The sequence below is a fragment of the Lactuca serriola genome, chromosome 9, assembly GCF_051521515.1.
Source record: "Lactuca serriola cultivar US96UC23 chromosome 9, Lser_US96UC23_V15, whole genome shotgun sequence".
Classification (NCBI taxonomy): Eukaryota; Viridiplantae; Streptophyta; class Magnoliopsida; order Asterales; family Asteraceae; genus Lactuca; species Lactuca serriola.
The window spans coordinates 161,421,972-161,448,374 of record NC_136416.1 but is presented as its reverse complement, the minus strand read 5'-3'; the positions used below and the strand labels follow the sequence as shown (position 1 = coordinate 161,448,374).

Below are 26,403 nucleotides of genomic sequence, written 5' to 3'. Positions count from 1 at the left end.
AGGAACAAACACAGCCAAAACAACAACCCGATAGTTTAGACATAAAAGGAACAAAGAGACTGCATAGCCCATAATTCACGTCGTGAATTCTTAAAAATTCACGGCGTGAGTTCGTAGTCAGATTCGAATTTTCGTCTGGTTTCTGTACAAATTGACCATGATAGTGCTGGGGGTTTACTCCTATGACATTTTCAACCAATAGTCAACTACATTCCAAGGGTAATTCACGATTCTTAGGGCATATTTTATACATTTTAACATATGAACAAACCCTAGCCCTAAATTCAACTATTAGAACAAAAATTAAACATAGCAATGAAGAAATATTACCTTTGATGGAAGTATTATGTAAGCACAAAGAAAAATAGAGGAGTTGTCGGCCAAAATCGGAGCAATGGGGGCCAAGGGGGGACCAGATCTCGTTTTCACTTCGTGAGGAATAAACAAAGAGAAAGGGTCAACTGGTTCTCATCCCTTTAAGCTGTGGTCCTGTGTTATTCAAAATTCACGTCGTGAGTTTAGTCTGGGCTAAATTTTGGACCATGCACTCACGGATTGGTCTTGGGCCACTTATAAAATGGGCTAAACTATATTATTGACTTATTATCCGGTTTATTCACGATTCACGTCGTGAATTCTTAAGGATTCACGCCGTGAGTTTTGTCTGGAATTAAAAATTCATACTAAATCAAATTTGACTTTCAATTAAATTCTCAATTATTTCTACTTTCATTTTAGGGTCCCCACATTCAGTGTTTAATTATGTCATAATCGAGTTGGATGATATGATCTATGTTTTTAAAACTAAAACGCAAAAAGAAAAGAAAAAAATTGCAAACCAAACTCGGGTTGCCTCCCGAGAAGCGCTTCTTTTTCTTGGAGTCTTGAGCTGGACTCCGTGCATCCTACGTTGAACCGTCTGAAGAATCCACCACTAGGATCTTTTGTTCCTTGAAACGCCTCTTGTAAGCTTGAAATCGTCTTTTGTACGCCTTCTTCGAATTCTCCTTTTTAGCTTTGACCTCTTCTTCATCAAGCTTGTGTTTGGTCCCTTTAGTTTCCTCCCTGCACTCCATAGCATCCTTCTCCTCTTTCACTACTGGCTTTGTCACCTTTGAAGTAACCTCCTCTTCATCACTTGTCATCTCATCTTCCTTGCTTACCCATGAAGTTGGACTCTTGTAAGCAATGACTTCAACCAAATATGGAACATATGCTCTTGGTTTTGTTCTTTTGACCTAATGAACTGTCTTGATCTCTTCCTCCATAAGCTTTTCTAGTTCTTCTAATTCATTGTCTTCATTAATTGTGAACACCTCTTCTTGAACATGATTCCTTTGGAAGCCATCTTCTATCCCAAAAATTTCTTCTTCATCACCCACCCTCAAGGTGAGCTTGGACCCGCGAATATCAACAAGAGCTCCAGCAGTGTTAAGCAATGGACGACCAAGGATAATTGGAACATCGGGGTCTTCCTTCATATCCAACACTACAAAATCTATTGGTAAAACAAATTTTCCAATTTTTACTAAAATATCCTCCACAATCCCTCGGGGCTGTGTCACTGAACGGTTCGCCATGTGAATAGTCATTCTTGTAGCCTTCATCTTCTGAATTTCCAACTTCTGATAAAATGAATAAGGCATCAAATTAATTCTAGCCCCAGAATCGGCTAAAGCATTAACCTTCATTTTGTTACCAAATTCACACGGAAGAGTGAGGTGTCCAGGATCCCCCATCTTCTCAGGTATCTCTCCCAACATAGTTTTTGAGCTTTGCTCACTTAGAATCACCTTAGAATGCTTCTTTAATTGGTTACGGGTGTCTATTAAGGCTTGCAGTAATCTTTGATACTCGGGAATTTTGGATAAGGACTCGACAAAGGGAGTATTAATCGGGATTCCCTTCACGTGTTTAACAAACTCTAGATTCTCTCTTTCCAGTGGACTAAGGGCAGCTCGGGATGGAAACGGAAAAGGCAGCTGATACATTGGAACGAGATTAGGCACTTTTTGTTCAGACAAGGGCCACGTCGTGGCCAGACAAGCGCCACGTCGTGGCGCAGCTGTTTCAGCAACCCCTTCACTTTCGAACTTTGGCTTCCTTGGTTTTGGATCGGGCTGTTGTGGTTCTTCTTCTAATGCCTCCAGGAACTCAGAGATGGCCTCTTCTTCAGTATCTATGGCCATTACATGATATTGGGTCTTCATTTTAGGATTCTTCGGGGACAGCTTCTCATGAACCAGAGTGGCTAGTTGACCAAGTTGTACTTCAAGGTTATTGATGGAGGCTTGCTGATTCTTTATTAAAGTTTGTTGTTCATTAATAGCAGAATCAGTAGCATCGTGTCTCTTTTCCGAAGCTTCCATAAACTTCATCAACATGGTCTCTAGATTAGGTTTCTTCTCAGCTGGTGGCTGCTCCTTTTGATAGAAGCCTCGACCTGTCTGCCTATACTTCTCTTCTTTTTGCTTCTTATACTCTTCATATGGCAGCCACTCATTCTTTGGTTTCCTCCAGTCTTCATCAAACTTATCTCCACTCGAGTAGCACACTTGAGCTTTTCTGTTCCTAAACTCATCTAAATGGCAGTCCTTGGTCAAGTGTGGATCACTACACCTCTCGCAACCCACTCTTATGGCATGAATTGAGTGGTCCATTTGTGTCGATCTACGGTCCATATTATTTAGCATAGCCATCATGGCTGCTATTTCTTCAGTTTGGGCCCCTCCACCGCCTTTGATTCCATCTTGCCTAGGGTTGTGGTATTCGCGAGAGTGCTTCGCAAATTCTTCAATCAGCTCCTTGACCTCCCTTGGGTTTTTCTTTGTCAAAGGTCCTTGAGAGTCAAGGAGTTGTCTTGTCATAACGTTGACCCCATCATAGAAGACTGACATATCTTGTTGCACATTTAGATCACGTTGAGGGCAATTTCTGAGCAAGCCCTTGTACTGTTCCCATGCTTCGTATAATGACTCCCCCAGCTGTTGCTCAAAGTTGGCTATTGCCTTCTTAAGTTTAGCTATCTTGGATGGTGGGCAAAACTGGTCCAGGAATTGCTCACGCATTTGAGCCCAAGTGGTGATTGTACCCGGTTGAAGTGATTTTAACCACTCTTTAGCAGCTCCCTTGAAAGTAATGGGAAGCATCCTAAGCAAGACGGTGTTTCTGTTGACGTTTGGGACATTGAAGTAATCCGCAATGTCATTGACTTCATCTAGATGCTTAAAAGCATCCTCATGATCTTTCCCAAAAAATGGGATATCCTTCAGTGCAGTCAAGATGTGCCCCTTCAGCTCAAATGTGGCAGTGGCAGGTATTGCGGGTTGGACTAAACCGGGACCCACATCTTCTCGGATCCACTTCTTGTAGGCTCCCATGGACATCTCTTCAATTGCTGCCATCTCGTTCCTTGGCTCATTCTCGGGTTCGCTCGTATGTTCTTCAAATTCGGGCTCGGTATCGTATTCGGATTTGGTTTGGACGGTTATTTGATCCAAGTGTTCAAAATTGCTCTTGTACCTTGAGGATGAACTTGACTCTCCTGTCTTCTTTCCCAACTTTCTTGAAAATGCTGACTTTAATTCTTGCAGTGGCATTTTCTTATCTGTCTTCTTGTGAAGTGCAGCTTCGGGATCTTCTATTGGTGGCACCAAGGTGTGGTAGATCCTCTAGTCATGAACTCCTGTAACTCGATAAAATAAAAACGTGAAACTGAACTAAAATAAGAAAATACTTAAAAACTAAAAACTATAGCTCTCACGTCGTGAGTTTATACAGCTCACGTCGTGAATTCTGTGACAGAAACAAAAATAAAAAAATTTGCTAAAATAATATGCTACTGATATGTGCATATTTAGTGTATATTTAGTATAGTTTTTATTCATATATTAGCTAAATTATCGCATATTATGGAAAAAAGGTACTTAAAAGTGTTAAATTATGTTTTTCAGTCCAAAGATGAAGCTCGGAAGCAAGAGAAGCGGTTAGGAGCTCGAGAGTGGAATGAAGAAGGAAAAAACACTAAAAAAAAGCTTCTACTCGTCGAGTCAGATAGCTACTCGACGAGTCCGGTCGAGGAATCAGAAGGATAATGACTCGGGATCCCAGATAGTTATCGCAATACGGGGAATGTGAGAGGGACTCGACGAGTCACCACTTGACTCGACGAGTCGGACCGCTTATTTAAAGATAATTCCACAGATCGATGAGGAGGAGTTCTGGGACGATTCAGAGAGGTTTTGCTGCGATTGAGAAGCCAGAGGACCCTTAGAGATCATTAAAGCAAGCTAGAGTTCAATTCCGAAGGAGCATTGAGGCAAAATTTATCATACTTCTTAAATCTTTGTGTTTAGCTACTATGTTTGAACATTTAGATTCTGTTTGTTTGCTGAATTTTATTTCAATGATGAGCTAAACCCTTTAAACTTCTATTTGGGGATACGAAATTGTTAGTATGGTTTGATTGATTGGTAGGATTAATTCTATGTTGGTTAATTTAGTTATTTTAGCTTGCTAAAGAACCTTGTGTGTGAATGATAATTGATTTTCTGTTAATAGGGAGATAATTAATTATCATGAACATCTATTAGTTATCAATCTCATATGCTTAGTGAACACTTTTTGTCATATGTCTAGTGTAGTGAACATGAAACTAGGATTGATAAGAAAATCAAGTAAATTTATGTGCAAGCTTGTGAGATGACCATTAAACAAGAAGTTAATTAAAAGGATAAATTAATTAGCTATTGCAAGTCTAACTTAACCCGAATATTATATCTAGTAAATTTAATTGAAATAGACAACTGGCCATTGTTTAAATTAATTTATTTGCTAAGGATTAATGAAGTGAATACGGAATTAATCAATTGAATCGGTAACTATCAAAAGAATTAATCCATTGCACTTTTACCTTGAAATCAACCATAGGATCAATTAAGTTGAACTAAATAGAAGTACTTTTCCGTTATTGAATCTAGTCAAAGTCTTTATTTTCTAGCTTAAATTAATAATAATTAGTAAGTTTCTAGTCTTGTAAAGCTAGAGAACAACTCCTGCTTTTTAATTAACTTAGATTAAATTAGTTTTTAGTTTAATTTGCCGTTCCCTGTGTTCGATACCCTGCTTATTTAGCTATACCACAATTGATAGGTTCACTGCCTTTTGTGTGTTATTTGATAATTAAAAGTAGGTTTAAAACTAGTTGGTTTCACACACATCACTACTAAGCTAATAAACAAAAATAAATAACTAATTAACTTTTTGCAGATTTTATCCCACCAAAGGGTCGATTAATCTAATGCAACTAAATAAACTAATAAACGCGCCGCTCCCCGGCAACGGCACCAAAAACTTGATGTGCATGAAAGTACCCACTAATTTTAATATTTATAACCTAACAAACTTAAACTAACTATGCACTTATAGGCAGTGTACCTAGTCAGATTACAATATAGCTTGGGTAAGTCGGGTATCGATCAGAGGGAACGGTGTTACTAATTAATCTACTTGCTATCAAATTAACCTAATTATTAACAAGTTTATAAAGGGTTTTATCTGATTTTACAAGATCAGACGAACTTAACTCAAATTCAATCAATAAGTAAAAACACTCTTGTCTAGTTCGAATCCACTTCCTCCTTATGGCTAGCTAATGATTATGGATTATCAAGTTGGTTTTAATTGTATTATTAATTTAAGTCTAACTTTACCAATAATTAACAAATTTATGTCAAACTATGTATGGTCACACACAATTAAACACAGAACCAATTATGAATATGAATATGCTATGTAAGATTTATTATGTAAACGCAATTATAGTCACAATCCACGTTCTCTGGCACAACTAAGTTTATTTACTCTAATTACTAACTAAGATTGGTTAATCCTAGCTCTAACAATTTAATGTTCACTAAATCATTAGGTAAACAAGTTCATGCAGTTAATGGTCACTAAGCTACACAGAACATGAAATTAAGCAACTAAAGAAACATACACAAACATGCTAGGTAACTATAAATCAAACACAAGCAATTTACCAACTAAATAAATCCATAAAAATTAAGCTATTCATAAGTTGGAAGCTTCATCTAGCTAAACAAGAGTAGCTAAATTCAGCTGCTCATAATAGCAACTAACACACTAACACAAATCAAAGTATAATGAAACATGTTCCTAAGTAATAAGTAAACTAAATTATGGACCTTCACTCTTTTGGTGTTGAAACCTCTTTCCAGGACTTTTCTTCTGCTAACAATCGCCTTCTGGAATCCCTTTTTCTAGCCAAAATTCTCTCTAATTCGTAATGACCAAGAGTGCTTAAATATCCTTAAAAATCCCGCGCCACGTCGTGATCCTCAAGTTATCCGTATCAGGCAAGGACTCTTTCTTTACGCGATCTTTATCTTCTAGAATACTCATGCCACGTCGTGGGTATCCATGCCACGTCGTGGGTTTAGTAATTTCCGTGGATTTCTTCATCTCTTGTGTTTCAAGTCTCCCATGTTCTATAAATTGTCGCTTTTGGTCCCTCTCTTCGAAAATACTTCTAATTGACTGAAAATAACAATTTAAAGTCATAAGTATCATTATTCTAAACATATTATCAACTTATTAATAAAAATGTACTTAAATATTGCCTAAAAATAAGTATAAATATGGCAATATCATGGTCAGTGTATATGGTACATCGAACCCCATACAAATAATGGCGCCACATCTTGAGGGCGAACACCACTGCCCCCAACTCCAGATCATGGGTAGGATACCTCATCTCATGAGGCTTTAGTTGCCTCGATGCGTATGTTATCACGTGATCTCTCTGCATAACCATCGCACCCAACCCTGATATCGACACATCACAATATACCACGAAATCCTCCATTCCCTCTGGAAGGGCTAACACCAGGGCCTCGCATAATCTCTGGCGAAGAGTCTCAAACGAGTTCTGCTGCTCGAGACCCTAAATAAAAACGCCTTTTCGGGTCAACCAGGTGAGGGGAACGACAATCTTGGAGAAATCCCTGATCAATCTCCGATAGTAGCCGACCAATCCCAGAAAACTCCTGATCTCGGTGGGGGATCTCAGCACCTCCCAACTCATAACAGCCTCAATCTTGGCCGGATCGACCAATATCCCATTCTGATTAACGAGATGTCCCAAAAACTGGACCTCTCGTAACCAGAAATCACACTTGGAGAATTTGGCATAAAGCCTCTCCGATCTCAATACCCCAAGAATCTCTCTCAGGTACTCAGGAAACTCACCAAGTCCATAGAAGGACTCGACGAGTCGGATTGGTTTGCTCTGCGTTTCGTTATCAGTGGTAACCCATCAAGTGAAAGGCCAACTCGACGAGTCGAGTGAGGCCTTAGGAGGATTCAGAGGACACGCATGGACTCGCCGAGTCTGGTCAAAGTTAGGCCATTGAGTGGAGTTGACTTTCGTTGACTTTTAGGGTTTGGTCAACATTTGGACATTTGGACCATTGGTGGGGTAAAATGGTCTTTTCCCCTTCTGTGAGATTATAGTAAGGGTTTAGTCCAGCTTCTTGAGGGCTAATATTAATTAGGGATAATTATTATGTGATATGCAGGAGCTAGACTCGGGAGTAGAGATCACGATCCCGATTTCGAGATTTTCATTCATTAGCTTACGAGGTGAGTCTTCTCACGATACTTACCTTATGTGGTAAACCTTAGGTGTGACCAGAGGGTCTTATGTGCATGAACTGTGTAATGAGATATCCTGCTATTTACTTGTGTTATGCTTTATGAGTATTTTATTGTGATGCTGAGTTGAGGGACTGGAGGGTCCATATGAGTTGTGGGACCAGAGGGTCCCACTGAGACACATCGACCAGAGGGTCTAACTGAGTTATAGTGTAGAGTGACTATTGTGCTTTGGGTGGTATTTTGGGGAACTCACTAAGCTGTTATGCTTACCGTGTTATGTGTTATGTGTTTCAGGTAGTTCTGAGGATCGCAGCAAGGCACCGGCATGATTGTACATACCAGTAGAAGATTGTTTTTATGATTCTGGGATTGTGTTTTCCTTTTGTTGACATTTGAGAAATAAGTGTTTTGAGAATTATGATACATGTTTTATTGTGTTAAAAATGAAAATTTTGGTTGAAAAATTACGTTGTTACATTATGTTAGGAAGCTAAAGTTGGTGTTGGGCTCTATTAAGTCATGTTAGGTCATAAAGTCAGGAACTTTACGACTCTAGACGTCTATTAGGCTTGAACTTGAAGATTTAGACATTTGGTCTTAAAGGAATAAGACCTAAAAATGCAGTTTTGGGTTTTAGCACCGTACGTTGGGTGTATTGGGGTAGTATGCGGGGCGTACATACCAAAGTGCCATAATGGGCCATATTTGGGCCTTGGGTCTTTGGGGTTTTGGGTCATGAGTTGTTGGGTCGGATGTAGGAAGGGTAAAATAGAGTTTTACTCATTGATATGATAGAGTATGAAATGGACCTTGGACTATGGGATATTGCCTTAATTATTGATTAGGAATAATTTGGATGTGTTCAATGTGAAGAGCCCGGTAGCAGCAACGTGTGTGGTTTGGTTATCTCTAGACTAAGATGAGTTTGATCACTATACTGTAGGATACTAGGGTTGTATGTGCTTGTTGTTTGTGTGACTCTTGATGTATGCTTGTATACCTATATGATGTATGTATGTGGGGTGAAATAGACTCGTACAGGTGAAATATACCGATTGAGTGGAAAATAGACTCGGGGGTTAAATAGACTCAGTACAGCCTTGAGTTGTCATGTAAGTTGAAATAGACTCGGGGGTGAAATAGACGCGAAGGTGAAACAGACATGGTTCAGCCTTGAGCTGACATATATGTATGGTATGCAATATTTTGGGGAACTCACTAAGCTTTGTGCTTACGGTTTCATAGTTATGGTTTCAGGTACTTCCAGTTCGAAATGTAAGGACCCGACGTGACTTCACAGCATCCTCCAAAGTTTATTCTGCATTTGATTAATCTTGATTTTTACTTTGATGTTTAAATACTATTTTTCCACATCAAATGATTTTGGAATGGAATGTTATATTAATTAGTGTTATTAAAATGAAAGTTTTACTCTAAATTTTTGGGACATTACACCTTTATACCTGAAATCACCCATTTCTACAAGCCTTTTGCAAGAAAGAACATGATTTAATGGCATATGTAATAAATTATAACTTTGATTACTTCCAACATTGAAAGAACCATTAGCACAAGAATGATTTCTTCTGGAAATCGATTAATACCACTTTCAACAACATGATTAACAACAAGCAATTATACTATGTTAGGATGCATACAATAACAAAACTAAGAAAATATTTGACATCACTATCATCAAGAATCTACATAATTATGTTTGATTTAAGACATTAAAAAGATAAACGTATTTGATTACCGTATAACCTGGACTTCGAATCAACTAACGTAATCTCCCCACAAAAATTGATATCATAGATTATATCTACACCAAAACATATGTAGTTTGGAGCAATTATTGCATAAATCCCTCGATTCATTCCTGTTCTTTTCCATTAGAAATATATACTCTAAAAAATTCTTTATAAGTACTCATCTTTTTAGTATCCAAGGGCTTTATTAGTTTATGCAACAAAAATGGCAATACAAATGCCCTTATATAAACAGCCTCAAACATAACTGTGATCCATAGGTACTCCATGATATACTTTTTCAATGAAAATTATACGAGTGTCAGATTTCGGACAAGATTTTTGCAAATCAAGATCAACTCCAAAATAATCATAAATATTTGAGAATACGGGGTACTTTGAAAATGATATTTATTATTAAAAAATTTTAAATATATATTAAATATTTTATTTATAAAAAGGATATTTATTATTAAAATATATATATATATATATATATATATATATATATATATATATATATATATATTAAATATTTTATTTATAATGGTTAGATTACTTAATTTTTATTATTTAATTTAAAAAGAAAATGAGAAAACCCATATTAAGTATTAACTATTAATATCCTATCCATTGGGTGCCTATTGCTATCTTCAACAGAGCTTAAAATAACTAGGCAGCAATGGAGCTCTGCATTTCGGCTCCTCCAACGTTATCCTATGTGAAGTCTTGTGTTGTTTCTCCACCAATCTCTTCAATTTCTCTCTGCAACTTCTTGAGACCCACCAAACAATTCACTTCTCTTAGAATATCGCGTTCTTCTCCTCACTTCCTCCATTTCCCGAGAAAGATATCAATCTGCGCGAGGGCTGTCGCGCCACCGGCCGTTACCGACACCGTCAAAGACCCTCTGCCCGCTGATCTCATCGTTCAAGAAATCCAGGAACCGAATTGCAGGGTGAGCTCTTCTAGTTTCTTGTAATGTTCAATGTACTTACAATTTCCATTCTTAACTGCCTGGATCCTGTTTTATCTTCTTTCTTTCCTTCCTTTAATCAAGTTAAGGTTTTTTTGTATTGCATAAGAATTTCTTTCTTTTATTAAATTGGATAAAAACCACCATTCTTTCGCTTTCATTAGCAACTCTATATATGCACTTAAAATGTTTGTTAAAAGTCCTCACTGACATTATATTACTACTTCTGCTATTTTGAAACAAACGCTGCAACTATACTAATGTTGGTGTAAAAAACAAGACGAAATATGCTTATGTTCTTGTCAATTCCCTTCTGAATTATAATCTTCAAAATCTGCAGATTCTGTTGAAAGTGGAAGTTCCACCTATCGTATGTGATGATTGTTACAAAAGGGTGATAAATGAGTTTATGAAGAAGGCCAAGGTGCAATTAGATTTCATCATCTCTCGACCTCAACCATTCTTTCATTCAAATTTTATTTTGCATTCTAAAATTTCTTGTTTTCTTCCCATTTTGTTCAGGTTCCTGGATTTCGCCCTGGAAAGAAAGTTCCAGAAAGTATTCTCATAAGTTATATTGGAAAAGATGGTGTCAGAAAAGCAATCGTTGAATCTATTCTCAAAAGAACTCTTCCACATGCCATGTCATCAGTATGTAATCTCTACCTAAAAATAGCAATATATTTTCATTAACTTAAAACCACAAAGCAGTCAACTTTGAAGTTTGACCATATTGATTCACACAGGTAGATGGACGAGCTTTGAAGGACTCAATCCGCATTACATCCACATTTCCTGAAATGGAAAAGACGTATTCTTCTTTAAACATCCTAAAGTATGTCAAAGATTTTACCTTTTTAAGTAAATTCATTATATATTTACATGGGTTTTTGATCTTGATATGTTTTCTGTGCATAGATACGATATTATTGTGGATATAGCACCTGAAGTGAAATGGGTTCCAGAAGATGGTTACAAGAATTTGAAGATAGTGGTTGAGCTTGACAATGAAATAGATGCTAAAACAGCTTGTGAAAGAGAATTAAAAAGGCGTTACAAGTCTTTAAGTACAATGAGAATAGTCACAAATAGAGGACTACAGGTTATTTTGTAGTAATTTTCAACTAATCTTTTCTAATTTTAGTTAAACTATCCAAGATTTTGTTATATAATAAATTGGGTATATACAAATGGCTTCCATAGATTGGTGATGTTGCTGTTTTGGATATATCTGCAACAACAGTGGAACAAGAAGGGTCAGAAGTGAAAAATGTTCCAGCTGCAGAGAGTAAAGGTATGATTGAATGGAATCACAAGGGAATGGAATTAAATTGAATGGAATGGAATGGGTCATTACATTCCATTATAATGTTTGGTTGGATTTGCAGGTTTCCAATTTGATACAGAAGATGGAGATAGAGTTATTCCAGGTTTTCTTGATGCAATAATTGGAGTTCAAGGAGGTGAAACAAAATCTTTCCCACTTACATTTCCAGATTCATGGAAACAAGAAGATCTACGTGGCCTTCCTTGTCAATTTACAGTAAGCCCCCTCCTGTTACAAATTCTGTTAATAATCTACACAAATATTAATTTTCTTGCAAATGTATCAATAGGTTGAATGTAAAGAACTCTTCTATAGAGAATTACCAGAGATGAATGACTCCATTGCTGATAAGCTTCTTCCTGGAAGCACTACTATCGATCAGGTTATTAACTTTGTCTATTCATCATGTTTTGACTTTTTACACAATTTGATTCGTGTTTTTGACTAAATGTTGTTTAATTATGTTTTTTTAGGTTAGGGAGTCATTGTTGGAGAGGTGTGTGGAACTTGAGCAAACAGCTAAAGATCAAGCAACAGATAATGCTATACTTGATCAGCTTCGAAAGGTACTTAGACAGGGGTAAAATGGTAATTTTCCATGGATTTAATGGATGCTCAGTTAAGCTATGCAATAAAGAATCGCTTTAGAGTTTAGATACCGCTTGTGCAACAAATGAAACATCTAGATGAAAATTGTACCTTTTGACAAACCACAGGGACTACAGTTGTAATTTACTTTTTCTTTTTTCTTTTTTGTTTAATCAAAATAATTTATTGAAACTTGTGTACAGATGATTCAAGTTGAAATCCCACAATCTTTGTTTGAAGAACAAGGAAGACAGCTTTATGGAGCTAGACTATTACAAATACAGGTTTAACAACAAATAATATATGTTACACATTTGATTAAATTTGAGATTTTTAATTTTTATAAAGTTTTTAATTAAATATTTAATTTTTTAGGCAAACATGAAACTAAATGAAGAACAGTTGGCTATGCTTTCAAGCCCAAAAGCTGTGAGAGAGTACTTGGAAAATCAAAGGGAGAATATAGAAAATGTAATCAAGCAGAATCTTGCTGTGGGAGACATTTTTAAACGCGAAAATCTAGAGGTACATTTAAAAAAAAAACAATTGTGAAATCATATTATTTTTACATTTACTAAAAAAAAAATATTTTTTACAGTTTTCAACAGATGAGCTTGTGAAAGAGGTTGAGAACTCTGTTGCTGAGTTCAAAAAACACGCGCAAGAGTATGATGAAGAGAGCATTCAAGAGCAGGTATATTCAGAGGTTATCAAACAAGCTCTTAATATCTTCTATTTTACCTTTTTTTTGTTGATAAGTTATATCGGGTTTTGTTTCATTGAATGTTGTTAGGTGCAAGAGGTGCTAGAGGGAGCAAAAGTGCTTGAATGGTTGAGAGAGAACGCAGATATTCAATATATAATCAAATGATAAATATAGAGACACATTTTTGTTGAGTTTAAGCTTAGTTTAAGTTGAATTGATTGTTGCCTAGCCAATTAAAAAAAAAAAGTAATTACAAGAAAATCATGTACTTTGACCACTTTTTAAAAAAAATTGTTTTTTTGCTTTAAAACCGTGTATACTTGTATACGTATACATTAATATAAACACTTATTACCAGTTACCAGATATGTATGCTAGACAATTGATCGCTAGCCTAAGAGAATCTATCCCATTATCTAAAAGATGTTACAGTTACAAAATGTCATGCAAGATTCTAGAACGTTTATGAAGCAAGCATCTCATGCAAGTTCGGATCATTCGGACCTGCTCCAAAGCCGCTCCCTCCCCTTCTAGTAGCCACCATGCTGAAGACACAAACAAAAAAGTTACAAACATATAGATAGTGTTATCCTCCCATTATTTATCTATTTATGAGCAGTGGCAAGTCTAGAACATAACATCACGTGATTCACTATTTAAATGAAATCTATAGAAAGTGAACAAAAAAAAAAGTAAAAAATAAAAAAATACTAGTTGCGGGTCTGGATAAGGTAGAATCGTATAAGAAAAAAAAGAGTTAATGTTCTTATATTATTACTCAATGCGGTCTTATATCTTGATGTATTTTCGCAATTGTATCGTTACTAATATTTTCTAAAATATTTTTGAAATATATGAAATCAAATTATCACCTAAAAATTGATCACCCATTTTATTGTATACATAATTCTTTAGCAACTTAATTGCTGAAAATGTACATTCAATTTATTTTTATTTTATTTTTTAATTTAACTTATATTTGGCTATTCATATTGAATTATACCTTAAAAAAATTTGGCCTTTTAAAATATAGAATATAGGCTACATATTTATATTTTACCAAAAAATATGAAGTTCACTACAAATACATAAGGTAGGTCACATATTTAATTCGATATAACTTGTTACAAGAAGAAAAAAAAAAGATGGGTCAAGTGACCCACATTGCTTAGATATAGTCTCGCCATTGTGTATGAGTTCCTTAGAATCCTTGTGACCCTTTCCAATCCATAGCTAATCGTACTTGTTTCAAGAATTGGCCCAAAGTTTCTAAGTTGCCCCTTACAGCCACTACCAAACGTTTAATCATACATGTATATGCATACACACATACCAATCTTCCTAGATTCTCTAGGATTTCGCTTTGATATCATGTCAGATGAAACTTTCTTCAATATGAACAAGTCGCCTTATGAATCTACCGTTGTACATAGTTAAGAATAAGATAGACATTTAGATAATTGACCCTACCCTAAGGTAACAACCAAACAATGATCATGTAATAAGACCAAATCATAAACTCTAAAGATATTTGATTCTAACTGCATACAACCCTAAAGCATTCACTTAACAACTTATCAATATTAACATAGATTTCAAGTAGCACATAGCGATCAACACATAAGACAAACAAGGCATCTCTCATAGACAGACAATCTAGCATGTAAATCTTGAGTACATCCTTAGCTTATTTTCTAACATGCATATCAATCAGTCGTATAAATAGCATACAAAACAAATATGGGTGTATTGGGAATCACTTTCCTTCTCGAGCTTCAGTTGACTGTACTTATCGCATCATTCCTTCTTTTATAAAAAAAACTTTCCTAAAAAGCTTTTATAAAAAATCCCTCGAGCCTTAGTTTGAGTTTGGACACACACTCGTGTTCATCCAAATCCTTCAAACCGAGACTCTGATACCAACTTGTATCGTACCAAATTTTCAACCAATTTTTTTTGGAATATAAATTAAACAACCCAAATCCATTTTCTTAAACATAAACATAATTATCCATTAAGTTTAAACATCATAAACAAATCATAGAGTCAAGCGTAAGTCTCAAAAACATAATATAGATACGAGTATAGTTACATCGCGCCCTTTCCCTTCTCACTCGAACAACGTGGTTGTAAAAAATTAAATATGACGAGTAAGCACAAAACTTCATGAGTTCCCCAATACATCACATATTCAATTACACATACAATGCATACAACAAAAGACTTACGATCTCGTTATAAAGCCCCCATCATCTCATACATGTAAGCTTGTGGTCCAACATTGTACTGCCATCATCTTATCATCTTATTGGGCATGTAAGCTCTTGCCGCTTCCCATCAAACCTTTAGGCTTTCGCCATCATCCTATCTGATATGTAGGATCACGGTCTAATTTCCTTCCACCATCATCTCATAAGAAAACATATGATCCTATCATATGACCTTCCAGCTACCATACCAAATGACTACTTTAGTATAAATGGTCACATAAACCTTAATAACACATCCATACAATAATAATATACAAGCATTCTACCACAAAAAGGACATATATTGTTATGCATGTATAGTGAGAAAACTCACATGAAGCTAGAAATCCAGGTCTCACACTCAAGTCTCCACAAGTGAATAAACTAGAACAAACCACTAAAGTTCAATATTAGATGAATCTCAGTAACCATTACCAATAGAGATAAACCTCAGTCTAAAACTCCATGTACATCAAAGTTTTACCAAAAGTCAAATTGGTCAAATGATCAATGGTTAACACACCGCAACCAACTCATGGTCGTGTCGTGACAACTACAATCCAAAATAGTTGTGATACTTCCTACGCTTCTGTAACACCTCAAATATTAGACCAATATTTTCCAAAAAGCATAGTTTCACAACAAAATTATCGAATACATGATCATCTTAAAATAACAAGTATCATAATTATCAGAGTTCATAAACATGTCCCAGTAGTAAATTTCCAGTGCGTGTGTACAATCAAATATTCGCCTTCCTGCGGTCTTATGAAATATGTAACACTCGATGGTTCCAAGGTATTATTTATTTATTTAATCATTTATTTTATTATCAAATCATGTAAGTTATGTTGGGCTTAGAGGATTTGGGCCTCTATATGTGGGCTTAAATTAGGTCGTATGTTGGGCGTAATCCTGGTGTATGCGGGGCGTAGAGGGATCACAAGGAAATGCGAAGGCATGCACGTACATGCAACGTACAAGGTTGTACGTGGGCAGCTCAAAACCCTAATTTCTAGGGTTTAAGCCCTATATAATGTGATTAAGTCCCATGACTTAGATTTCTAGTATGTTGCTGTTATGAGTACTGTGATTATGATGCTAGCTTATTTTGGCAAATCCATGATTAAATTTTATGAATTTGAAGGTGATTAGCAAAAAACCCTAATTAGGTGATTTGCTAGATAAGTGAAATCAAGCTCATATCTTAATAGATTAAGACATATGGATGATATATTCGTGAAGCTGAATTAGTTTAAATGATGTTGAAGAATCAACAAAGTTATGAACAAGTGTGGTAAACCCTAGCTAAATGAAATGTTAAGATACTTGAAAGTAAGATTATGTCTTGATGGATTAAGATATATAGACGACTTATTCATGAAAACTAATTGATTTTAGCTATAAAAATTGGGATGGAAATATTTGTATGATTAATCGAGTTATCATGCTAAATGTGGATTGAAAATCAAGCTCTTTATTGAATGGTGTTATTAAGAGGTTAATATATTATTTGAATAAGATTTAAAATAATATCGAACAAATGGTACCAAATTAAGGATAAGAGCCAAAGTGATATTTAATTTTCACTAACTAATAAGATGAGTTTTATGGAGCTTTATAAATAGACATACATGACTTAATGAACTGAGAACTATGTTTTATGACACTCTATGCAAGAGTAAGTATTGATTACGTTTATATGATTTTCAAAAGATGAAACTATGATAAATGATATGTTAATGATCTAAACATTATGAGGATATATTCATATGAACTCTTTTTAAAAAGTATATCAGTGAGTGAATGCTAAGTATTTTGAAACGGATTAAAAGGGAAAAAGTATGTTACAAGCTTTATGATTATGTTTGAATAAATGAATAACAAGCTAGCCACAGTTTTCTCGTGGGGGATGAGCAATAGCAAGACTCTATTTCTATGGTACCTCCTGTTGCTAAGTAGATGTATAGAAAATAGATGATGTGATAAAATGATTTTTTCGTCTACCGTGATAAGTTATAAAGGCTCGTACAATGCGACTAAGTCTTACCGAACCCCATATTCAACATAGTGTTGTGAGTTTGGTTCTATTGGACCTCAAATTCAGCACGTAGTCGTGACTTAAAGAAATAATAAAAGACCCGAGATGGCCTGTAAGTTTGTATGGTGTGAGGACAGGTATTACATAGTCAATGAATTCTTTTAAGTTTTATGAAAGTTAAAAAAGCTTATGAAAGTTTTATAAAAGTTATGAAAGCTTATGAAAGTTTATAAAAGTTATGAAAGCGTATGAAAGTTTTAAGAATTATTTTGAAATCTTTTGAAAGTTTATGAAAACTTATGAAAGGTTATGAAAGTGAAGTATATCAAGTGTTTTGAAGCTTACAAAAGTGTATGAGAGTGAAAAGTTTTATCGAAAGTTGAAAATGTTTTGGGTCTAAATCCATAGGACTCACGATATATTATTGTCTTACGTATTTTTTTTAAATATCATGCATTTGTAACACCCGGATTCCCAGGTATGATGTTTTGTTCTTTATTTTTTTTGGGTGTTGAGGGGAGACTCGGCGAGTTGGCGTCTAGACTCGCCGAGTATGGTCGCGGATTTGTATGCGAGTTCACAGCTGGACTCGACGAGTTCATGAGTGGACCCGGCGAGTCCATGCTGTTTAATGAAACCCTAATTTCCAGGGTTTGAGACCTATTTAAAGGGCCTTATGGCCGTCATTTGCGACCACCAACCCCCAGAGAGAAACCCTAAAGAGATCTAAAGCGTTTGTGAGGAAGGAGAGGCCAATCTTGAACTTTTGTGGGTGTTTTTGCAAGAAGGAAGTGTTCAAGGCAAGAGGAGGCTGAAGGAGGTGCGATTTTGGTGGTCTTTGAGCTCATAGAGACTGCATTGAGGTATTATTCTTGGACCTTCTTCAGTTTTTGGTGTTGATTCTTAGTGTTAAGGTTTTCTAACCCTTTTAGAGGTTGATTAAGTGGAGTAGTTGGTCCCTTCTCGAGTTTGTGTGCTGGATCTGAACCTAAAGAGGTCCGGAGACCTTAACCCTTGGAGCTTTATGAGTCATTTTGGGAGTCTTGAGCTTGATATGTCATTTTTGGGGCTAAATCACTATTTTGGACCATTTAGATGTTATATGTGTGTCAAGGTCCGAACTTTACGTGATTATCATGCTTGGGGAGGCCAGATCTATGATTGTATGGAACAGATCTGACCTCAGAAGTTGTTTTGAGTTTGTGCATGGCATGAACTCGCCGAGTCCGAAGAACAGACTCGACGAGTAGTATGAAGGTTGCCCATTAATCACTCAGTGAATGGACTTGTCGAGTTGGGGGAAATGACTCGGTGAGTCAGGGAGAGTCAGGGATCTGAGTTTAAGCTGGAACTCGCCGAGTTGTTCTTGAGACTCGGCGAGTTGAGTCGGGGTGGCCCCGCGATTCATGCCAGGTGGAACTCGTCGAGTCAAGGGGAGTACTCGACGTGCCAAGAGAGGATCTAAGAGAATCAGTGGACACGTGTAGACTCGCCGAGTCGCCCTGGTGTACTTGACGAGTCGGGTCAAAGTTTGACCATTGACCTTGTTAACTTTTAGGGTTGAGTACAGTTGTATTTATGAGAGTATTACTTTATGTGATTAGGCGGAGGCTAGATCACACTCCTTACGAGTCAGAGATTTACCGAGACATCGAGGTGAGTCTTCTCACTATACATTACCTAGACTAGTATTATGCGATGACCATAGGGTCTTATGTGTTATGTATGAGATTTTATGCTATGTGATGTTTGTATGTTGTATGATGATATAGACCGGACCAGAGGGTCCAACGAGCTATGACCGGACCAGAGGGTCCAACGAGCTACGAGACTGGAGGGTCCCGCTGAGACACATCGACCGGAGGGTCGTATTATAGCCTCGGGTGGCGTATGTGCTGTATGTGGTATGTTGGGGAACTCACTAAGCAATTATACTTACAGATGTTGTGTTATGTGTTTCAGGTACTAGTGATGAGCGCGGGAAGGCGCCGACATGATTCGTACACACACGCATTAGAGTTTTTGTAGAGATTCTGGGCAGATGTTTTGTGACATAACATTTGATACAATGTGTTTGACATTATTTTATGAATGAATGAATGTTTTAAAAATGAAAAATTATTTTGAAAATTTACGTTGTTACAAGTTGGTATCAGAGTCTTGGTTTGAGGGATTCAGATGCATCTTCGGGCGTATCTGAACTCAAACTGAGGATTTGAGGAAATTTTTTGATAATAAAGTAAAACTTTTGAAAAGAGTAAAAAGAGTTTGAGATAAACAGAGCAGAGTCGTGTGTACGATCAGCCAGCGCCCGAACGGTGAATCCCCAAAAGCACCCTTACATTATGTATTATGAGATATGCTATGTTACATTATGCATGCTAGAGTAGGCTAGGTGTTCATATTAGGACTAGAGTGGCCTAATTTGTGATGCCTTAGCCTAGGAGATTTTTGCTGCTGAGATGCTTTAAGAACGAGTTAGGAGCTCATGAGAGGGCTATCAGGGGGTAGCCAATGCATAATGTGAGTAGAGTACTCGTAATCCAGGATCCAAGGAGGAGGACTTGGGGTGAATGCTGATGCGGTGTGGTCAGTAGTATTGGGCCCGTACTACTGAAGACACCGGATCAGTGGGCATTCCAAGTAAGAATCTTTTAGGCAGCGGAGGACGAGTAGGTTTGCGTCATCGAGTGTGAGTATGCTCGATCGAGTATCTGATATTTATTGTTGTATTTCAAAGGCATTATGGTTGGGAATCGACACACACCTGAGATCAGTGGTGTCAGCGACGAGGAGATCCGTCGATTGATTCATGAGGAGGTGGCTGCTGTCATCCGGGCTGAGATTCCTGAGATGTTTGGGGACATCAAGACCACACTGATTGAGACTTTTGATGAGCGGTACGCAACGTTGACTAAGGCTGCTACAGCTGCAGCTACTGCTGTTGTCGCTGCTGCCAGACCTCAGGGAGGTGACTCGTTGTTGTTCCTGGAGTTCAGCAACACGAAGCCACCAGAGTTCGACGGGACGCAGGACCCGATTGCTGCTATGAGATGGATTTCTGACATCGAGGGATGTTTCTATACGTGTTCTTGTCCAGAGCACTTGAGGGTTCGGTTCACCTTGAACCAGCTCCGCCTGGGAGCAAAAGATTGGTGGAAGTTCGTGACGGCGAACTTCACTTTAACTAAGATTTCCGAGGTGACCTGGGAGAGTTTCACCACTATGTTTCGAGAGGAGTATGTTACCCCTGTGGAGAGGGAACGGTTGATTCAGGAGTTCTTGACCCTCAAGCAGGGTACTGATTCTGTGGCAGTCATCACCAGGAAGTTCCATGAGAGGGCGATGTTTTGCCCTGAGCAGGTGTCGACTGAGCAGGCTCGTATGAGCCGTTATCTGAGTGTGCTGAGGAGGGATATTCGGGATTTCGTGGCGAACTCTACTTACCGGACATTTGCTGAGCTCCAGGAAAATGCCCGGAAGAGGGAGATCGAGCTGGAGACTCAGGCCAGGGAGGAGGCCGAGTCTCAGAGGATGGATCGGCGGCCAGCTCAGTCTCAGCCGGCAGCCAAGCGGGCTAGACTCGCTGATTTGAGATCTGGGGGCACGAAGGGCCGCACTTGTGGGAAGTGCGGTAAGAGTCATGAAGGGTCGTGCAGGGCTGGGGTGTGCTACAAGTACGGGAAGGAGGGGCATATCGCAAGAGATTGCCCCAAGGGATTTTCGGTTTGCTTTCATTGCAACTAGACCGGCCATCGGAAGGCCGAGTGCCCGCAGCTTCTTCAGGGATCATCGCAGGGATCTGCGCCTGCCGTCAGGGCTACCGGGGTTCGGCCGGTGAAGGTCGAGGCCCCGAAGGCTCGTGGGAGAGCATTTCAGTTGACCGCGGAGGAGGTCCCCGCGGCGCCAGATGTTGTGGCTGGTATGTATTCTCTTTTTGTCTTTTATTCGAGTTGAGTTTTATGCTTATATGATGTTATGCGTATGTACTTTTCTTGTGAGTTCTGTGCCTGCATTAGTATTATTTGACTCGGGTGCGATTCGGTCGTTTGTTTCCATAGCATTTAGTCAGCATATTAGTGTCCGTCGAAAGGCATTGGATCAACCTCTGTGAGTTTCCATAGCTGATGAGTGAGCAATGTATGCTTCGGATGTGTCCTTGAGATCTTCGGTGTGGAGTTCCCGATAGATCTGGTTCCGATTGCGATGAGGGACGTGTGTGTTATAGTGGGTATGGATTGGATGAGCCAATATGGAGCTGTGATAGACTGCGAGCGTCAATTGGTGACGATTCGAGACCCTAGTGGGGGAGTTCTTATGGTGTACGGCGAGGGTACACGTGCGGGGTCAGCATTTTGTTCGGCCGCCAGAGCGAGACAGAGTCTACAGCAAGGCTGTAGGGGTTTTGTGGCATATGTGATGGATGCGAGGGTTGATTTAGAGAGACCGAAGTCAATTGATGAGGTCCCGATAGTGTGTGAGTTTCCGGATGTATTTCCAGAGGAGTTGTCGGGTGTGCCTCCGGAGAGCGCAGGTAGAGTTCGGTATTGAGTTGGTTCCGGGAGTTGTGCCTATCGCCAAGGCGCCTTATCGCCTTGCGCCTCCGAAGATGCAGGAGTTATCATCGCAGCTCCAGGAGCTGCTAAGGAAGGGATTTATCAGGCCGAGCAGTTCGCCATGGGGGCGCCTATTCTTTTTGTCAAGAAGAAGGATGGTTCGCACCGGATGTGCATTGATTATCGAGAGTTGAATAAGCTAACGGTTAAGAACCGTTACCCTTTGCTGAGGATCGATGATTTGTTCGATCAATTTCAGGGAGCATCTTGGTTCTCCAAGATCGATTTGAGGTCTGGTTATCATCAGGTGAGGGTGCGGGAGGAGGACGTCTAGAAGACAGCATTCCGGACTCGTTATGGGCATTACGAGTTCGTGGTAATGCCTTTCGGACTCACCAACGCACCGGCGGTGTTCATGGATCTCATGATCAGGGTGTGCAGACTGATGTTGGATCGCTCGGTGATCGTGTTCATCGAGGACATATTGGTGTATTCGAGATCCCGAGAGCAGCATGAGGAGCATTTGAGGGAGATCCTCGGAGTTCTGAGATCGGAGAGGCTTTATGCTAAGTTCTCCAAGTGTGAGTTCTGACTACGAGAGGTTCAGTTTCTGGGGCACCTCGTTAACCAGAATGGGATATTGGTCGATCCGACCAAGATCGAGGCGGTCATGAGGTGGGAGGTGCCGACATCACCCACCGAGATCAGGAGTTTTTTGGGTTTGGCCGGCTATTATCGGAGATTTATTAAGGATTTCTCCAAGATCGCTGAACCACTCACCAAGTTGACCCGGAAGGGCGTTGCATTTTCTTGGGGTTCGGAGCAGTAGACCTCGTTCGAGACACTTCGCCAGAGATTATGCGAAGCCCCAGTGTTAGCCCTTCTGGAAGGGATGGAAGATTTTATGGTATATTGTGATGCATCGATATCCGGATTGGGAGCGGTGCTTATGCAGAGGGGGGCATGTGATTGCATATGCATCAAGGCATCTTAATCCTCATGAGTCGAGATATCCCACTCATGATTTGGAGTTGGGAGCGGTAGTGTTCGCTCTCAAAATGTGGCGACATTATCTGTATGGGGTTCGGTGTACGATATACACGGAGCACAAGAGCTTGAAGTATTTGATGGACCAGCCCAACCTGAATATGCGCTAGAGGAGGTGGTTGGACGTGGTCAAGGATTATGATTGTGAGATCCTGTAACACCCGGGCAAGGCTAATGTTGTAGCCGATGCTTTGAGCCGTAGGGCGGAGGGCGTCGCATTTCGAGATGTCTGTTTGAGAATGACAGTGATGACCCCGGTGTTGGATGCTATTCTTGGGGCTCAGGTTGAGGCTGTGAAGCCAGAAAGCTAGAAGAGAGAGCGAGTTGTCGGGTTAGTTTCGGACTTAGTTACCGATAGTCGGCGGCTGATGACATTTCAGGGTCAGATTTGGGTACCGTCCGTGGGCGGCACGCGTATTTTGATGGAAGAGGCTTATCGATCGAAATTCTCGATCCATGCCGGGGCCATTAAGATGTATTTGGACCAGAAAAAGGATTATTGGTGGCCCTGTATGAAGAGGGATGTCACATGGTTTGCAGAGAGGTGCTTGACCTGTCACAGAGTGAAGGCCGAGCACCAGCGCCCACATGGTAAGCTGCAGCCACTAGAAATTCCCGAATGGAAATGGGAATAGATTACCATGGCTTTCATCACCAAATTGCCGAGAACCGTGAGGGGTGTTGATGCAATTTGGGTGATTGTGGACAGATTGACGAAGAGTGCTCACTTCCTGGCCATCAGTGAGAGCTCTTCCGCGGAGAAGTTGGCAGAGATGTACGTGAGAGAGGTGGTATCGCGGCATGGAGTGTCGATCTCGATTGTCTCAGATCGAGATGTACGTTTCACTTCCAGATTCTGGAAGAAGTTTAATGAGGAATTGGGTACGAAACTGCATTTTATTACCACATACCACCCACAGACTGATGGGCAGAGTGAGCGGACGATTCAGACGCTCGAGGACATGCTCCGGGCATGTGTGTTGGATTTTGGCGGGAGTTGGGACACGTATTTGCCCTTGGTGGAGTTTCTTATAACAACAGCCATCATTCGAGCATTGGCATGCCGCCATTTGAGCTGTTGTATGGGAGGAGGTGTCGAACCCTATTTGCTGGGGAGAAGTAGGGCAGCGTGTGATGGGCAGCACCAAGATTGTGCTTCAGATGACAGAGCAGATCCAGCAGGTCAGGCAGAGGTTGTTGATCGCTCAGAGTCGTCAGAAGAGTTATGCGGACAGACGTCGGTCCGAGCTCGAGTTTCAGGTCGGCGACTTCGTGCTCCTGAAGGTCTCTCCTTGGAAAGGAGTGATCCGATTCAGGAAGAGGGGAAAGTTGGGGCTCCGATATATTGGTCCTTTCAGGGTGATCGCTAGGGTAGGCAGGGTAGCCTATCTTTTGGAGTTGCCAGCAGAGTTGGGTCAAATTCATGGCACTTTCCACGTGTCGCAGTTGCGAAAGTGTATAGCCGACGAGTCGACAATGGTGCCATTAGAAGATATTCGGGTGGATGCGAGCCTGAATTATGCTGAGAGACCAGTGGCGATCAGGGATCAGAAGATCAAGGTTCTGAGGAACAAGGAAGTGCCTCTGGTGCAAGTCCAGTGGCAGCATCGGAAAGGGTAAGAGTTGACTTGGGAACCGGAGCGTGAGATGCAGGAGCAGCATTCGGAGTTGTTTGCAGAGTGAGACTTCGAGGACGAAGTCTGGTTCTAGTGGGGGAGAATTGTAACACCCGGATTCCCAGGTATGATGTGTTGTTCTTTATTTTTTTTGGGTGTTGAGGGGAGACTCGGCGAGTTGGCGTCTAGACTCGCCGAGTATGGTCGCGGATTTGTATGCGAGTTCACAGCTGGACTCGACGAGTTCATGAGTGGACCCGGCGAGTCCATGCTGTTTAATGAAACCCTAATTTCCAGGGTTTGAGACCTATTTAAAGGGCCTTATGGCCGTCATTTGCGACCACCAACCCCCAGAGAGAAACCCTAAAGAGATCTAAAGCGTTTGTGAGGAAGGAGAGGCCAATCTTGAACTTTTGTGGGTGTTTTTGCAAGAAAGAAGTGTTCAGGGCAAGAGGAGGCTGAAGGAGGTGCGATTTTGGTGGTCTTTGAGCTCATAGAGACTGCATTGAGGTATTATTCTTGGACCTTCTTCAGTTTTTGGTGTTGATTCTTAGTGTTAAGGTTTTCTAACCCTTTTAGAGGTTGATTAAGTGGAGTAGTTGGTCCCTTCTCGAGTTTGTGTGCTGGATCTGAACCTAAAGAGGTCCGGAGACCTTAACCCTTGGAGCTTTATGAGTCATTTTGGGAGTCTTGAGCTTGATATGTCATTTTTGGGGCTAAATCACTATTTTGGACCATTTAGATGTTATATGTGTGTCAAGGTCCGAACTTTACGTGATTATCATGCTTGGGGAGGCCAGATCTATGATTGTATGGAACAGATCTGACCTCAGAAGTTGTTTTGAGTTTGTGCATGGCATGAACTCGCCGAGTCCGAAGAACAGACTCGACGAGTAGTATGAAGGTTGCCCGTTAATCACTCAGTGAATGGACTTGTCGAGTTGGGGGAAATGACTCGGTGAGTCAGGGAGAGTCAGGGATCTGAGTTTAAGCTGGAACTCGCCGAGTTGTTCTTGAGACTCGGCGAGTTGAGTCGGGGTGGCCCCGCGATTCATGCCAGGTGGAACTCGTCGAGTCAAGGGGAGTACTCGACGTGCCAAGAGAGGATCTAAGAGAATCAGTGGACACGTGTAGACTCGCCGAGTCGCCCTGGTGTACTTGACGAGTCGGGTCAAAGTTTGACCATTGACCTTGTTAACTTTTAGGGTTGAGTACAGTTGTATTTATGAGAGTATTACTTTATGTGATTAGGCGGAGGCTAGATCACACTCCTTACGAGTCAGAGATTTACCGAGACATCGAGGTGAGTCTTCTCACTATACATTACCTAGACTAGTACTATGCGATGACCATAGGGTCTTATGTGTTATGTATGAGATTTTATGCTATGTGATGTTTGTATGTTGTATGATGATATAGACCGGACCGGAGGGTCCAACGAGCTATGACCGGACCAGAGGGTCCAACGAGCTACGGGACTGGAGGGTCCCGCTGAGACACATCGACCGGAGGGTCGTATTATAGCCTCGGGTGGCGTATGTGCTGTATGTGGTATGTTGGGGAACTCACTAAGCAATTATACTTACAGATGTTGTGTTATGTGTTTCAGGTACTAGTGATGAGCGCGGGAAGGCGCCGACATGATTCATACACACACGCATTAGAGTTTTTGTAGAGATTATGGGCAGATGTTTTGTGACATAACATTTGATACAATGTGTTTGACATTATTTTATGAATGAATGAATGTTTTAAAAATGAAAAATTATTTTGAAAATTTACGTTGTTACAGCATTCCAAGTTCATATAAGAAATGTTAGAACAATGTGATTGTACCGATAAGAATGAGCTTTTAAACGATAGAAACTATAA

At 39.7% G+C, this 26,403-nt stretch overlaps 1 protein-coding gene and 1 non-coding gene across 2 annotated transcripts; both read left to right on the top strand.

Annotated features, from left to right (window-relative positions):
- Positions 1-2,913: 2,913 nt before the first annotated feature.
- Positions 2,914-3,020, top strand: LOC145077549 (small nucleolar RNA R71). Its single transcript, XR_013693291.1, has one exon. It is a non-coding gene; the product is annotated as a small nucleolar RNA R71 (small nucleolar RNA).
- A 7,040-nt stretch (positions 3,021-10,060) lies between these two features.
- Positions 10,061-13,332, top strand: LOC145073641 (trigger factor type chaperone family protein). The gene is made up of 13 exons (XM_079020167.1): positions 10,061-10,383; positions 10,742-10,825; positions 10,924-11,052; positions 11,148-11,236; positions 11,320-11,503; positions 11,605-11,695; positions 11,790-11,944; positions 12,018-12,110; positions 12,202-12,294; positions 12,520-12,600; positions 12,692-12,841; positions 12,915-13,010; positions 13,110-13,332. Exons 1-13 carry the CDS (start codon positions 10,108-10,110, stop codon positions 13,185-13,187), a joined length of 1,599 nt encoding a protein of 532 aa, XP_078876293.1. The 5' UTR covers positions 10,061-10,107; the 3' UTR covers positions 13,188-13,332.
- Positions 13,333-26,403: the final 13,071 nt, after the last annotated feature.